The sequence below is a fragment of the Barbus barbus genome (genome assembly GCF_936440315.1).
Source record: "Barbus barbus genome assembly, chromosome: 28".
Taxonomy (NCBI): domain Eukaryota; kingdom Metazoa; phylum Chordata; class Actinopteri; order Cypriniformes; family Cyprinidae; genus Barbus; species Barbus barbus.
In genome coordinates this window covers 3,920,342-3,938,037 of record NC_136756.1, presented here as the reverse complement: position 1 = coordinate 3,938,037, position 17,696 = coordinate 3,920,342, and the positions used below count along the sequence as shown (strand labels likewise).

The window sequence follows — 17,696 nt, the reverse complement described above, 5'->3', positions numbered from 1 at the left end:
TGACATCTAGCGGTTATTTGGTGAAAGTGTTTAAATGACGTTTAAAGCAAAAACAGCGTACAGCCATTTTGTATAAGCACTCGTTGTGGACGGGTCTTGCGGGTGTGTCCGCTCATATCTCGGCATACTGCTCTTGATAAGGCACAATCTGTAAGTTGAATGTTTATCTTATGCATATTGGTGTCTTAGGTTAAGTTATTAGTATTCTTTTATGTTACTGTGCAGCTGATTTTGTGGTTAAATTAAGTTAGCTACTTATCAACCTCGTTTGGAGCTAATTAGCACGTGATAATGCTTATTATTGATGTGTTGATTATACAAATACAAGAAGACTGAATGTACATACCTTTATTTTGTTTTGTTACAGTTTTACAAAAGAAACTACAAATGGTACATTAGTAAAGCTTTGAAGAATCGAGCTCCGTCTCCTGAGTGCTTACTGAAGCCATTTATGTTAGCTCACTGCATAAGCTAAATAGTTACATTTAGCTGAGGGCAGAAGATAGAGAATGAGTGGAATTGTTCCTCAGGGGATCTATAGTGCATCTGATGCTGTACTGTAGCTGACGGCTGCATGGTTACAAATTTATCTCTGATAGAATTGATCTTGAAAGTAAAGTAGTTCATAAAGTCATTATTGCTGTGCTCTTGGGAAATGCCAACACCTGTTGATGCTTTATTTTTCGTTAATTTAGTGACTGTATTGAATAAATACCAGGTGTTATGTTTGTTTTCTTCTAGAAGAGACAAAAAGTAATCAGATCTAGCAGTTTTTAATGCTTTTCTGTATGATAGCGTACTTTCCCGCCAAGCTATACGAAATACCTCTAGTTTTGTTTTCCTCCAGCTGCGCACCATTTTCCGGGCAGCTCTCTTTAAGGTGCGAATGTGCTCATTATACCACGGAGTCAGACTGTTTTCTTTGATCTTCCTTAAGCGTAAAGGAGCAACTGTATATAAAGTGCTAGAAAAGAGAGAGTCCATAGTTTCTGTTACATCATCAAGTTTTTCTGCGCTGTTGGATATGCTGAGGAATTGAGATAAATCAGGAAGATTACTTACAAAGCAGTCTTTTGTGGTAGAGGTGATGGTTCTACTATACTTGTAACAAGGAGTAGAATTTACAGTTTTAGCTATATGGAGTTTACACAAGACTAGATAATGATCTGAGATATCATCGCTTTGCTGCAGAATTTCAACACCACTAACATCAATTCCATGTGACAGTATTACATCTAGAGTATGATTTCGACAAAGAGTAGGTCCTGAAACGTGTTGTCTAACTCCAATAGAGTTCAGAATGTCTATGAATGCTGATCCTAATGCATCTTTTTCATTATCGACATGGATATTAAAATCGCCAACAATTAAGACTTTATCTGCAGCCAGTACTAACTCATATAGAAAATCAACAAATTCTTTAAAAAAGTCTGTATGGTGCCCTGGTGGCCTGTAAACAGTAGCCAGTACAAACATCACAGGGGATTTATCAATAACACGTGTTTCTCTAGATAATATTATATGCAGCACCATAACTTCAAACGAGTTATACTTAAAGCCTGCCCTCCGAGAAATACTGAGAATATTGCTATAAATTGTAGCAACACCTCCCCCTTTACCTTTTGGACGTGGCTCATTTTTATAGCAGTAATCTTGGGGGGTGGACTCATTTAAAGTAATGTATTCAACTGGTTTTATCCATGTTTCTGTCAAACAGAGCAAATCTAGTTTATGATCATTGATCAAATCATTTACAAAAAGTACTTTTGTAGAAAGGGACCTGATATTCAGTAAGCCAAGTTTTATCTATTGTTACTCTGTATTGTAAAAAAAAAATATTTGTTGAACATCAATTAAATTATTACTCTTCATTTGGTTTGGATGTTTTCTGTATTTTCTAGTTCGGGGAACAGACACAGTCTCTATAGTGTGATATCTAGGTGAAGAAGTCTCTATGTGCTGAGAATTAACTGACTTCTGTGACGTGAGGCGGCTAGCCTTCGGTCGGTTTAGCCAGTCTATCTGCTTCCTGACCTGGGCCCCAGTTAGTCAAGTACGAACTTTAAGAATATGTGCCATATTTCTAGAGAGAAGAGCGGCACCACCCCAAGAGGGATGAAGACCATCTCTTTCAGGGGCAGTCGTGGCCTAATGGTTAGAGAGTTGGACTCGTAATCCAAAGGTTGCGGGTTCGAGTCTCGGGCCGGCAGGGATTGTAGGTGGGGGGAGTGAATATCCAGCGCTCTCTCCACCCTCAATACCATGACTGAGGTGCCCTTGAGCAAGGCACCGAACCCCAAACTGCTCCCCGGGCGCCGCAGCATAAATGGCTGCCCACTGCTCCGGGTGTGTGTTCACGGTGTGTGTGTGTGTTCACTGCTGTGTGTGTGCACGTTGGATGGGTTAAATGCAGAGCACGAATTCCGAGTATGGGTCACCATACTTGGCAGTATGTCACTCATATTTTTTTCAACAGGTCAGTTCTGCCCCAAAACTCGTCCAATTGTCTATAAAGTCTATGTTATTCTGCAGGCACCACTTAGACATCCAGCCATTTAGTGACAGCAGTCTGCTATGAGTCTCATCACCCCGGTAAGCAGGGAGGGGACCAGAGCATATTACAGTGTCTGACATCGTACTTGCAAGTTCACACACCTCTTTAACATTATTTTTAGTGATCTCCGACTGGCGAAGTTGAACATCATTAGCACCGACGTGGATAACAATCTTACTGAATTTACGTATAGCATTAGCCAGCACTTTTAAATTTGCTAAGATGTCAGGCGCTCTGGCTCCCGGTAAACATTGGATTATGGTGGCTGGTGTCTCTATTTTCACGCTCCGTACAATAGAATCACCAATTACTAGAGCACTTTCATCAGGTTTCTCAGTGGGTGCGTCACTGAGTGGGGAGAACCTGTTTGATGTTCTGATCGGAACGGAAGAGTGGTGTTTTGACCCGTGACTAGGCCGCCTCACAGTCACCCAGTTGCCCTGCTGCACGGGCTCAACCGGAACCGAACAATGTACAGGACTCCCTGAGCTAGTCTCATCCAAGACCATATCTACAGCCCTCACATTCTTACTGTCCTCAACTAAAGTTTGGATGCGTGTCTCTGGTTCTAAAATCATCTCTGTCAGCCTAACTATTTCCCTACATGTATCACATGTGAATCCCTCGCTGCTGACAGAGACAAATAAACTGTACATGTAGCAAGCAGTGCAAACAACAATAGCAGGAGAAGAAGCCATTACTCACCGTGACTGCTGAATGATACCAACTTATCTTACCACTTACCACTGTTGTTTAATGAACTCGTGAAAAACGGAGCGAGAGAGAAATGAAAACGGAGTGAGAAAAAAGAAAACAATAATAGAAACGCGAATGGAATCGTGAGTAACAAGCTAACCGGCTAACGAATGCTAACGCGCTGCACTCGCGGTTTTAAAAGCGAACGATCAAATTAGTTAGATTAGTTTGATAGATAATACCAGAAATATGGTGGGAATTAAGTTCTATATTATCACTTTAAACAACAGAGAGTGAAAGTAAGGTAAAGATTCAATAAAAAAGTGGCGCTACAATCGCAAACCTCTCAGCAGCACAACAGACAGGGACAGACTGAAGCAATCAATCAAGGAACAGCAATCCAAAATGTAAAACAAATCACATTTAATTTTCTTTAATGTTGCAAGACAACAGTACGATAAATAATCGTAATGATTTGTTGTAATGATTTATTTCCTGTAATGACTGTTATATGTGTTGCGTTATATAACAGTGTTCTCTGTTGGAATGGAACAACACTTCTTTTTTTTTTTGCTACTTGTACCTGAAGAGCTTTGCTCAGAATATCACTGGCTATGAATACGGAAAATGACAAGAACACAGTAGTTATTAAGCACAAAATATTTATTTATTCTTTAATTAAACTTGTACACAGTCTTTGTGTTATGAGTGCATTTTGTATCTGAGCGGAGTAAAGTAATTCATTGAAGGGTGTGCATCATAAGCAACCATTCACAGAGCGCCAATGCAGAAAAAAAGAAAAAGTCCATAACCTATTAAATGCCACATCAGATCAGTAAGTCACTAACATGGCAAAGTAAAGTAATTATTGCCAGAGATTTTAGCATTAAACAGCAAGAACAGAATATCAGAAACCCCTTACTGGAAGCATTTCTCATGAAGCAGATCATTCTGACTGATTGAACATCCTCTACCAATGAATGAATGGAATGACACATTAAAGGACAGAAGATGCCTCAAAAGCACTGATAAAATAAATACAAGAGGACGGTACAATTCACAGTTTGGAAGTTGTGTGGGTCGCAGCCTTTCACAAAGATACTGTTGAAAATTAGGTTTAAAAAAACTCAAAGTCTGATGAAGAATATGGAAGAACTCAGAAATGTAAGCCTGACTAAATTACATGACAAAATAAGATGAAATCCTACAAACATAACAAATACACTGTGATGTGGGTTTTGGAAAAATATACATTTTGTACGTGTATCTGTGTGAGCTAATATTCAATTGCTTGCATTTTCTCCCATATTAGATCACTTTTATGAAACAACAATTGCACTGCCCTCCTAAAAGAAATGAAAATATTACCTCAACATCACCGACACTGTGCAAGAGCTCATAACAGAGCCAATGGAGAAAACAAGCCGCTATTCAAAGCAAAAAAATCAGATTTGATAAAATAGTAACTGAACTTGTGTGTATGAATGTAAAGTAGATCTGCTCTGTGTTAAGTCTGGCTAGCTTTCACATTTCACAGGTGGGGGTTATGGTGCAGGTACGGGGTTGATTCGCATGCATGTAATGTCAACGCACTGCTCCAGCATTTGACACGCTACATTCGGGATTCACACAACACTGATTCCAAAGTCAAACCTGCATTCATCCCTGTGTTACACTCTAAAGAGGGAAGGTGGAGCACTTTGGGTTTCTGCAAGACCACAAGTACAGAAAATGCTCCTTGATATATTTAGATAGCAATTCTTAATTTTGTATTTTGGTATTTGTGATGCTTTGATGGCATGCATTAATACATCACATCATCGCAATGTAAACAATTTGTTCACTTCCTCTGTGCCTAGGACAGCTGTAGTACTGTATGGTAGTGCACTATTGCTTATGAATGCAGAACAACAATCAGAAACCTAAGCATCAACAGCTGGAACTGCACTCATTTATCAATCTGCACAGACTAGCTCCTATTTAAACTTAAAATTATGTTAAATGTATTGATTTGCAAACTTGCTTCAACAAAGGGGACAGTAAATACTGTATGTAAACCACCACATGACTGAAAAAAAAGGGTTATGAAAAAACTATTGCATTAGGAACAGAAGGAAAATCATGCTAAACCACAGAGGAATGGCTTTTCCTCAGAAGTGATTCATACCTTTAGAGGGAAAACTGATGACTGATCAAGGCACTACATCATCCTGAATTATTCATTTTCATGTAGGGATTTTGTCCTGTGGTCTGAAATCGTTTAAAAATGCTGGATATTTCTGTAAACAGCCAATGAAAGCCACTCAAAAGTGCTGTAAATTTATGAAAAATATTCGAAATAGTATTACTGAAAAGTAAGACTGATATTTCTATAATCAATCATGACAACTTTGAGCATTTGGCCTCTTATAAAACACAAGCAGCATGAATTTCAATTCTTACATCATTGTAAGAATGACAGTTTATTCTGCTTGTGTTTTGTGAAATATGTCTATAGCTCTAAGAGCTGCCTGCTCATGCTACCGTAAATTAGTCACTCATGTTGAATTATGGGGAAACTTATTATAAAATTATAATCTATGGCAGTAGAATTGAAGGCCATGATCCTGCAGTACTCTCAGCCAAACCCTTTAATAACACACCTCAATACAGATTCAAACATAAGAGCTAAAAAGTCTTCAAAAAAAGAGAAAGCAGTGCCCACGGGACTGTTTTGACAAAAACACACTACTCATGCCCAATTTCACATATACACACACACACCTCATATTTACAGGCTCAAAGGCTTTGCACAGATGTGTCCATAATCCAACAGCGATCTAAAGCACACAGACATTTCAGAAATTGTGGTTTGATCCTGAAGCAGAGTGTTGGAGAAACTCCCACCGCTCTGCAAACTAGTGGGTGATTCATTCATCCAGGAGAAAATGCCTCCATGTCTGTAATCATCTGTGTTGAGCTTGCATGATTATCCTTCTACAAGTGTGCATTGATTAGCCTTGCGCGAAAAACAGCGTCTGTTGTGGTATTTGGAGCGCAGGGTGGCACTCTTATGCAGTCCTGGCTTTGCTGGGGCACATGGGGGCGTCTGGGCTTTTCACCACCAGAGGAAAAGTCTGCAGTGCTGGACTGGCCATGGCTGGGTACGGGACCATACCGGCAGTAGCAAACATGCCCACTGGACTGGGCAAACCGGACCACTGGTTTGGATACACAGGGGCTGGGATCATCCCAGCAAAGTGGGCGGTGGGCATCAAGTATCCGGCCCGCTGGAGGATGGGTGATGGAGTGCTGGTGATGCCATGAGGCATGATGGGACCTAGAGCTGCTGACAGCGGACAGGACAGTGGTAGATGGAACTTCACAGCTGCCTGAGGGATTGAGCCCCTTATCTAGGAAAAAAAAAAGAGAGACTGACATGGTAGTAAAAGATGTGAATGAGGCTTGAAGGCAAAGGCTTTTAGCTGCACAAGCACAATGTTGCGTTCCCAAGTGTTTCCGAACACAATTAAGACCTAGTATGCATTCCACTCTCAGCACTTCCACAAGGTAGGGGTGTGCGATACTGACAAAATAAGATATCTCGATATTTTCTGGGATTTTATCAATAACTATAATTAGATGATATATTTGCTGAGTGTGTTATTGTGCTGGTATCTCAAGGACTACCGTGGACAGCTGACTCCTAAAGTTTTTGATATTCTTCATATTCTGTTTGATGGTGATAGATATTCATAAAGCCATTATTTCTAAAAGTGTGCATCATCTTTTGAGTCAAATTCTTACATTTAATCAGTCAATTAGAATAATAAGACATTTGGGCTGTTAACAGGCAAATGAAATCAGTGTCAACAAAATTCATCTTTGCAATGCAGAGGAAACACAGAAGCTGCATCTGAATGGCATTTAGATGTATTTACACACTGTTTAATGCAAGACATGAATGCATTTAACCTGCAGTTACAAACGCAAAAATAAGGTTTTGATATTTTAAACCTAAAACATTGAATAATGATATTTGAAATTATTAAAAAAATGAAAAGATACTTTAAATGTGAAATTAAAACCAAGAGTAGGTGGCAGCAAGTCAGTGTTAATAAGTGAGTCATTGCGATTGAACCGAGTCATTTAAACAGGCAATATGGTATCTAAAGTCTGAGTCTCTTAATATTAACTTCTTGTTTATTGAACTGTTGTATAATATCAATATCACATTTGTAATCATGCTAATTTTTGGAGAAAAATACGTCACTCTGTGACACTGATTAAATATATGAAATTATATAAATATGTACATTTTCTGCCCCCATATCTTGAATTTTGTGATCATTCAAAATGCATTTGAATAGTCTACCCTACTAGACTTCATCATGTCATGTATGTGTGCACTCCGTATGTTTTGTTTGATTTTGCTGGAGATTTTTGAAGACACTGTTATTAGTGTTGTCAAAATTAGCAGTAGTTTAGTACCAAGTTACTTCAATTTGAAAAAACTTAATGACACCAGCCTTTCTGCAGTACCGGCAGTACAGAGTACCGAGTGGATCCAGTACCCAGTGATAGCTTTTAAACATTCATGTGTGTGTGCGCGCACTCTATGAAGAGTGTTAAAGGTTTCTTTTGCAGCATTGAGCATTGTAGCCAATCACAGACATGTTTGAGTGTGTGAATACAAATGGCCAATCAGAGGCTTTTAAGTCAGTATCCACTTAATATTCCAGATATGACAATACAATATTTAGCATGAGCTTTGCACACTTGTGAATCGTTTCACAATGTATAAACAACATAAATGGTTTCATTGAGATTCATTCGAGTTAAAGCTGCACTATAAAACTTTAGCCTCTCTATCACAATCTGTGGTTGAAACATGAAATTGCATGTCAAATGCAAAGCAGTTCCCTTTCACTACATCCCTTTTAGGGGATTGTATGGGGAACACCTCCAGCATGACCAGTGTTTGAAGCATGTGTCAAAACACAACAAAGAACTTGACATTGGTCAGTGACAGCCTATGGTGTCACTACCAGTGTGACCGTCAGCATAAAAGGGCATCTGTAGGACATGTCATCCACTTCTTGTCTGAAGGAGACGAGCATGGATATACCTGAACCATGGCAACAGTTACATGCGTAACATGAGATTTTCCCTTTCGATTCCCTTTAGAGGATCGCAATGGGGAACAAATACCCACTCTGAAGGGACGAGTGCCTAAATGGCTGACATTGAAGTCCCAATCCCTAAGGTACACACCAGTGGCCAGTAACTTAATTCCTTATGGCCAAAATCTGAGCTACAAACCCTATCAGAGAAAGTCCTAGGATGCACCCTTCCTCTCCTCTTTGCAGGATCAAGTTAAAAAAGAAATTCAGCCCGTGGACAGAGCTCAAGCGTTCAGCAGTCAGAGAAAAGCTTTAAGGCAATATAGTAATTGACTGGAGCTCTGAGAATGCCTCAGCATGACAACTCTCTAAAGGAGACTTAACTACATTCAACAATCAAGACAGCTTCCAAGGAGGCTCACAGACAGCCTAACAAGTTAGAATTGCTACTCAAGCAGATTTCTGGGGAGCGGAGGCCAAAAAGGATGACTCTCTACAGCAAGAGGAGACCTAAGAGGAGAAGCGACTCCTCTCTAAGTGAGAGGAAGGCAAACAACTCTCCTCTCCCAAGTAAGGCTCACAGAGAGCCTACCAACTTGGCACTACCGTCTGGCTGAGCTCTAAGGACGGAGGCTCTGCATGAAGACTCTCTGAAGCGAGAGGCCAAACTACACCCCACACCGGACAACTTCCCAAGGAGACTCACTGAGACCCTAACAACTCAGAACACTTATCCCAGCAGAGATCTAGGAAACAGAGGTTTCAGCAGGACGACTTTCTATAGCAAGAGGAGAAACAACATTCCTCTTAAAGTGCATATTGCAGGTTAATTTTTTTTTTCAAATGAATATATAACCTTGTATGAAAATACCACATGAACCGTTAATGCAGGATTTGAAAATGTTTTACAAGACGCAAGGGCACAAATTTAGATGAAAAAGTGAGGCTTTCCTTGACAGTTCTCAAAAAACACTTTTTTTCAACATCACGTCAAATTACGTCACATAAGGGAGTCGTGTGCCGCACTCTGCTTTGAGCGTGCGCGAGTCAGTGTGTTTTCGGTAGTTATTTTTATTTCAATTTATCATTGTCATGGTAAATTATTGTGTTTGTGGAGGTTGCACAAACTCCAGCCTGTTAGGACATCGAGTCCACAGGTTTCCTAACAAGAAATAGGACAGTATCTTCCGGGCCTCGGTGCGTTAGTGCAGCTGAAGAGACTGGACTTCACTAATGCATCTGCTTCAAACAACGCGGTGGTATGTAACTTAACAGATGTGATGGAGGCCAAGTGGAAAAGCATGGTCAGCAGTGAATGTGATCTAAACTTGTGTTTGCTTCTCCCAGCATATGCCGTCTGAGAGAGGAATACTGCAGGTCACCACAGGCTCCAGGAGAACACAGCTCTGTCATGTCCACTACACCTGCTCCTCCCTCCAGTCATGTCCACTACACCTGCTCCTCTCTCCAGATCCCTCCAGTCAGAGGATCAACATGATCAGGCTGTTGGTGTATATCTAGCACAGCCTTCACCATTTAACACACTTTAACAACACATAAGTGTGATACCCAGACTGAAAGATTGTTAAATGTCTTTAAATGGGTCAGATGGTATTTCGTTTGGTAGTATATGTTTGGTACATCTACATACATATATATGTATATATATATATATATATATATATTAACAGTTGAAATGTTGTGTTTTGAGTTGGGTATTAACAGTGCTATGAAATAATATTTATGATTTAGTGCTGTATAAATAAAACTGAATTGAATTAACCATAAATGCAGATCTGCTTGATTGTGACTTTATTTTTTATTGATTGTCAACAAAATGGGGCATTTCAAAACCTTTATAAAGTCCTCCTTCCTCTGTAAACTATCTTATAATGGCTGACACAACACATGCAGGTAAGGGCTGCCCAGAACACCATAGGCCCAGCGGACAACTTGTCTGTATGCTGTCATTATTGATTGTGTTATACCAATGGCATCAAAAATTGTTACTTATAGGTAGTCATGACCTAATTAGAGTTAACTTGTAATTGAGAATCAAAATTATTCATTTGTAACTGCATGTATCCCTCAGGAGCACTACAAGGGCGAAAGAACAGAAGAGCCCGGAGTGGCCCTAAGATCAAGGTCATAGAACCGAACAAAGGTGAGGGGCATGGACCAACCCGCATCGAAATCTCTGCCAGAAAGGCCTTGGAGGTCGCCATACTCCTTGGCACATACAATTAAGCTTCTGGTCGGGCTCCCCAAAGGGAGGAGGACTGAAGGCCTGCAGCACGACAGGCCGTGGTATAGAAGAGGGGATCTAGGAAATAACCTGCTCGAGGGTAGATAAACGCTTTGGCCAGACCAGGGGCAAAGACGAGATAGAAGGGGCCATGAAGGGCCTGCAAATCCCCACTCTCTTAAGAGAAGATATCACCAAAGGAAGGAAGTCTCAAAGTGAGAATGCGATCAAAAATCTCTTCAATAGGCTCGAATGGAGGTACAGAGAGCTTCCAAAACCACAGCCAAGTCCCACGTAGGGACAAGGGATCGTTCTGGAGGCCTCAGCACACCGTGGAGGAAACATGTAACCAGGGGGTGTTGACCCACTGTAAGGCCACCGAGAAGGGCGGGGTAGGCCAATAAAGCCGCCACGTAAACCTTCAGAGTGGAGTGAGTAACCCCTGCGGAGAAACGGGCCTGCAGGAACTCCAGCACTGTACCAATCGGGCAGTTAACTGGGTCAAGGTGGCGGTCTCCGCACCAAGAAGTGAAAAATTTTCACTTCAGGGCATACAGTTTCCTCGTAGAGGGAGCTCTGGATCGGAAGATGGTCTCAGCAACCTCGGTTGAGAGACCGGAAGCTATGAGCTGCGCCCCCTCAGAGGCCACAGCCACAGATTCCCCAACTCCGGGCGGGGGTGAAGGAAAGTGCCCCCCGCCTGTGAGAGGAGATCTCTCCTGACGGGAATCTCCCATGGAGAGCCGTCGAGGAGAGAACTCAGGTCCAAGAATCATACCTGGCCCGGCCAGAATGGTGCTACCGAAAGTAGGCTGAACTCGTCCTAGCGCACTCTCGCCAGAACTCCCGGGAGCAGAGCGATCGGGGAAAAACGTACAAACAAAGCCTCGGCCACGTCTGTACCATAGCGTCCAGTCCAGAGGAGCTGGAAGAACTAGAGGGGCATAGCGCTGACTCTTGAGTCGCAAAGCCAAAAACCTCCATATCTGCTTCACCACCACGGGTGAAGCATCCATTCCCCGGGCCTCGGCCCCTGTCTCGACAGGATGTCTGCTCCCTGAAATACCCAGGGATATAGAACGGCTCTCAGTGAGCGAAATTAGCCTGGGACCACATGAGGATCTGATGCGCCACCGTATAAGGGGCGCGAACGCAGACCTCCCCGGTGGTTGATGTAAGAGACCACCGCTGTGCTGTCGGTGCGCACCAACACATGGTGATCTCTTAGGTCTGGGAGAAAGTGCTTGAGTGCACGAAACGCGGCCAACATTCCCAAACAATTGATATGCCACATTAGGTGGCGACCGCTCCACAGACCGCGGGCAGGGTGGCCACTCATGACCGCTCCCCAACCGGTGAGGTATGCGTCCGTCGCTAGCATTACGCGGCGACAAGGAGCTCCCAGCACCGGGCCCTGAGACAAGAACCAAGCTTGGCTCCACATGTCTAAGGCACGTAGGCATCGCCGCGTGACCTTGATGATGCGAAGCGGGTTTCCCCGGGTCTTGAGCCACCACTGTAGGGGCCTCATGTACAGCAGGCCAAAAGGTATCACGTTGGACGCAGCTGCCATGAGCCCCAGCAGTTCTGAAACTGCTTGACAGTGAGTGACTGGCCCTCTTTCACTCTCTTAACTGAGGTGAGGATCGACTCGATCCGAGCAGGAGACATACGTGCCTGCATCGTGGTCGAATCCCACACCACGCCTCGATAAGTGGTTCTCTATACTGGAGAAAGCACACTTTCTTGGCATTCAGTCTCAACCCCTTCATGTGCGCGAGAACGACATCTCGATGCCGAATCGCCACCTGCTCTGATCGAGCTAGAATCAACCAATCGTTGATGTAAAAGTGCGGGGTGAGAGTGCAAGGCCAATGAGAAGAACCCGATATTGGTAAGCTTTGCCCCCAAAAGCAAACCTCAGGAACCTCCCGTGAGAGGGAAGGATGGAGATGTGAAATATGCGTCCTTAGATCTATGGTGACAAACCAGTCCTCGGACTTGGCCTGAGACACGACTGAAGAGTGTAAGCTCCACTCTCGAGACTGGCCTCTGGTGTACTCAGAGCTGTTGGCACCAGGAGCTCTAGTGACCCCCACAGGGGAGGCGAGCTTCTCATCTCCGCTACACTTCGGGGCGGAAGAGACTGAGAACATTGCTTGCTGGAGCCAGCTGCGCCCTGGAACCCCGGCAGGGTTGGCAGACTGGTCTCCCGAGGGCACTGGGGGGAGACGGACACCCGCTCTGCCCCAGAGGTGTCTGCCCTCATAAGCCCGGAGCCTTACGCCCATAGGGCTTCTTGGCCAAGGACCCCTTAGACTTAAGAACGGTCCGCAGATCCGACTTAGCCTTAGAGGTCCCCAACCCAGAGCGTTTGCCACCACGGCCCCACCTCGAACAGGCCAGAAGGCACAAACAGGGCGTCCATGAGGAAGACCCTATCTTCTCCTTCATGTCAGATAGGGTCGACCACAGACAGCGTTTCTAGGGAGCTCAGAGATCAGCTTATATTCCAGTCAAATTGAGCCCCATCCCTCATCCAGCTCTCTAAGCACTGCCATGGTGTGCAGACATGCACCAGCCTGACCTGCAGCCGCGAGCCTTCACAGACAACGCCACGCAAGGGGACAGATAGCTTGCGAGCGTCTGTTCCACCCGGGGCATCGCTCTGATATGAATGAGAATACATAATGCCTCGGCAACGCGCGCAGCAACAGCGAGCTCTCACTCAAAGGGGGAAGAACCGCTCACGCGGGCTTCCACGAGCGAGAGCGCTAGATCTGGGGAATGCAGGAGGAGATAGGGCGAACCCGTCTCCAACCCGTTCGCCAGATGTTGGAAGCACAATCAGCCCCTTTTCTTTTTCTTTTTCTTTTTTTAGAGCTGAATGCGCGCTGTTCTCATTCATAATATGCTTGTGCAAACACTGTTTCATTGACGCGTCCACCTCCTCGGAGGAAGACAGGTCTAGGGAAGGGAAGAAGATAGGGTCTCGCCCGTCTTCATTCAACGCTAGTGAAAACTCACTCCTCTCTTTTTCTTTTTCAAAGAGAGCCTTCAGAGAGCAGGCATAAGCAATGAAAAAAGCTCACAAAACGGGCAGTCAGCTCCCTCTCAAGCAGACCACACACAGACTGCGTGTATCCCAAGCAGTGATATAACATGTGCAGGGAGGAACACACAGCCCGTAATGCGACACAGCCCATGAGACTCACAAAACAAATCGACAGACACACAGACGGAGTAGCGGCTGCTGAATGACAAAAAGCAAACGCCGGCTCCACCGCACGTGCTTTTATGCTTCCCGGTCGGTGACGTCACCCGCCTATGACGTCTCGCCCATCCATTGGACAGATTACACTCTAGTTCAGAGCGCGGTCACGCTGAAGGCGTTCCCGTAGCATCGTCGACGCAGCTCGAGTTCCTGGAAGGGAACCATGGTTACATGTGTACCCTGAGATGTTACTGTAGGTCAGATGAGAGTAATTGATGGGTGATTCCCACAAATGTCTGTCTATGTTGAATGCTAGTTAGTTGACAAGTTCAAACTCTACACAACAACACTGTTTACTGCAGCAACAAGCTCCAAACATGCATCAGCACCCACAAATGCAATATATTAGTCAGACATTATTTTTACAAACATGATGTAAATGTGCAAGAATAAATGATGTAAACCAGATTTTATGTACTCAGTTTTCAAAAATTTATAAAAATTCTGTCATTTGTTAAAGGCACAGTTCACCTTTAGTTGCTGGTCCCCAGTGACTTCCATAGTATGGGAAAACACACTATGCAAATCAATGAGGACCAGCAACTGAAGGTGAACTATCCCTTTAAGGCTCTGAAGGACAAACAGTATAAAGTACCTGATTGGGGATTCTGGCCATTGGAGTGGGGTTGGTCTGGAAGGACTGATGAGATCTCTGCAGTCTACTCTGACACACAGAGGGGCGGAGCTGAGGGGCAGAGGCAAGAGTTTCTTTTGCCCAATCATCAACCAGCTTGTGTAGGTCATCGGTGAATGTACCGCTTTTGTTGTTGCTGTTGTTTGCTTGAGCCTGAACGAGCGCCGTGATCGGCCGAGAGGATGAAGCAGGCATGGCTGCGGGAGGCAGGTTCTGATTGGATGCTGAAGTCACATGGGCAGCACCAGTACTATGAGACCCTGAGAAAGAGATTGAGAAAGACCTCAAGCAACAACTCAGAGAATTCACCCTGAGGTCCTCTGTAACCAATCTGCTGCTCACAGAATGTTGATGTCATTCATCACGTTACGCAGTGAGGTGCGGTTAAAATCACGGTTAATAAAAAACAAGCCCTAATGAAAATTATTATTAGTAGTCTAAACATTTGGTTTGACAATGATTTAATAACAATTTTTAATAAATGATGCACTATTCATACTTGGGGTTGCAAATAGATTTGATTATTTGAAACGATTCATAATTAGTTTCAACAATACACTAAAAGCAATTGTGACTGGAGAGACAATCAAACATGCTCATGCCAAAATTAAGGTTGAATATGTGGATGTGTCACCTTTTGAGAAATTACAAAGAACTTATTTCCAAAATAGCTTGGTGTTTGAATAGCATTACAATTCAGCAGAATTTTGTGGCCTGGGCATAATGTAAGAAATGCAGTCTTGCCAAGCATGTTAGTTTAAGTTAAACTGTCAACATGCATTATCCATGAAGCTAGATTTAAACAAGTTTGAGGTTTGTTCCAGCACAGTAATGCAAGAACAAACACTGAGTATGGATCTGATCGTATCTGCACGTTTCTTGTTGAGTACTTGTTTCTAGCCTAAAATCAAGCAGCTGGATGATTACAGAACCAAACAAAGAACAAACATCCATACACATATGCACTTAAATGACCAGGAATACAGAAATAATAAAGGTTTCAATAAGCACTTGACAGTATCGCACAGATATCACCATGCACTAGAAAACAAAATATCCAAATTAATATGAAGAATCAAAACGGTGACGCACATTTCACAAACTGCTGTTGCAAACACTGAGCACTTATCACACAGGAGATCGCTCATGCCAACAAAAGAAATGAAAACGGCAAAGAAAAAAGGTAAGACAGTGGGACAAGGACCGAAGAAGAAAGGAGGGGATAGTTACTACTGCTGCGCTCTTTCCCTAGACATAGCCGTTTCAGAGTGGACCCTACAAGAGCAAAACAGCACAGACAGAGACGTTAAGGGGCGGGGAAAAGCACATGGCACAGCCCATTGGACAAGCTGCTGCACAAGAAAACATAGCGACCAATCAGTGAACAGATACAGAATCAGGTGCAGGGAGGCTTCATCTGTGATATAATGAGGTGTTGGTGAGTGACGTGTTTGAATGGCTTATGAGCTAAAAAGGCCTTTTGTACAGACAACCTTCAAGCTTGGACTCTGATACCCCTTTTCCACCAAGGCAGTTCCAGTGCTGGTTCGGAGCCAGAGCCTAGTTTCAAACCGGTTCTTTGTCTTTCGACACCCAAAGCACCAGCTCCGAACCAGTAAAAGCGGTTCGTAAGTATCACCAAAGCATTGCTGGACCGCCATATTTTAAATAGTGGCTAAACACGAACACGTTGGATTCGCCATGTTTGGATGTCGATGTAGGTTCGCAAAGCCATGAACATCAATAGCAACGCAACGTACGCCATTGTTGATAGCTAGTTTAGGCTTGTTCGGGATGGATCGGCGCTGCGCGGACCGTTCGGTGCGAGGCATCGGGGTGCTGCGGGAGCGACTGAAAAGCTGACGGCTCTTTATGCTTTTGGATCGCTCTCGCGGTGCTTTAGTGTGTTGTGTGGCGATCGATCTATCTGTCTGTGTGGCGCGATGCACCTCGAACAAGTCTGTTGTGTTTGGCGCTGCCGTGCCAGTGAATCGAAACATGAAATGTATTCAGTGACATAAGCCCTGGCTCTGTATTGGCTCTCTAGCCTGTGGAAAAGCAACCAGTTCTTAAAGTGCTCGCCAGTTGAACCAACTAAGAACTGGCAATAGCACTGGCTCTGAGCTAGCACCTGGTTCCTCCTGGTGGAGAGGGGGTATAAATGAACGTCAACGCTCTTGTTTGACTAAATGTTCTACTTTAAAATCCCCATGAAATGGTTTGACAAGCACGATTATCTGTTCTTTCCTGGCCTATACCCTATTGAAACAGGATGTTAGTTTGGGACAAACTGAAGACAGCAGAATTCACACATGACTGCTTGTAGCATGGATGAAAGCAGTGTAGACTCTTTACATTCATCTCTGGAGGACCTCACACCACCAACTTCAGCTATTCTATTTTGAGTCAAGATTCGAGGGTAAAGCTCATGGTTACTTTACTTACTTACTTTTAATTTTGTCATTTAGCAGACGCTTTTGTCCAAAGCGTCTTACAAATAAGAAAAAGTAACTAAAACTAAAAGTTACAACTCTATAAATACTAGATACCCACATATTTAAGAAAATAAAGAAATTAAATAAAATTGACACATGCATATAACAACATTTCAATAATAAATATATAAATGAATAAACTAAAATAAAAAGCGATACTTCTATCCCTTGCCGGTGTCCCTGCCCGGTGGAGTCGCACGGTAGAGTCGATGGTCTTTACACTCTTTACTTTTTACTTTTGTCATTTAGCAGACGCTTTTGTCCATGGTTATCACCTCTAATGACAGCTGTCCATTCCTTTGCTTCTGTTGTAGCATTAGATAGAGGGAGTATTTAAAATAAGGGACATTCTTATTTTTGTGAGCATTTTACTGGACTATAAACCATATGGGGCAGATGACCTCAGAGCTAATAGACATGGACTAAAATCCACAACATTCTAATTTAGATTTCATGGGGTCTGTGAAAATCAGGACTGAATAACTGAATTGCTGCTCACAATCTTGTCATCATATTAGTTTTGTGTCTGTGGCAGTGAGTGAAAATATTAAGCATGTAAGACTAAAACTGATCTTCTCCTAAACCTCCACTTTTGAAAGCAGCACCATTTAAAACCAAAAACAAACATCTGGATGCATAAAAAAGACTTTTTTATCCATCTCGGTAAGCACACCTTGAGTTATTTACAAGCAGACC

At 43.2% G+C, this 17,696-nt stretch overlaps 1 protein-coding gene across 1 annotated transcript in view; it reads right to left on the bottom strand.

Moving 5' to 3' along the window:
* Nucleotides 1-3,900: 3,900 nt before the first annotated feature.
* Nucleotides 3,901-17,696, bottom strand: part of LOC306848281 (serine/threonine-protein kinase WNK2-like) — a 104,779-nt gene continuing 90,983 nt past the window's right edge. Inside the window, exons 28-29 of the mRNA XM_079382736.1 lie at nt 14,467-14,765; nt 3,901-6,642 (exon numbers count right to left, since the gene is read on the bottom strand). Coding sequence (XP_079238862.1) covers nt 6,301-6,642; nt 14,467-14,765 — 641 coding nt within the window. The 3' untranslated portion in view covers nt 3,901-6,300. The remainder of the gene's footprint in view (nt 6,643-14,466; nt 14,766-17,696) is intronic.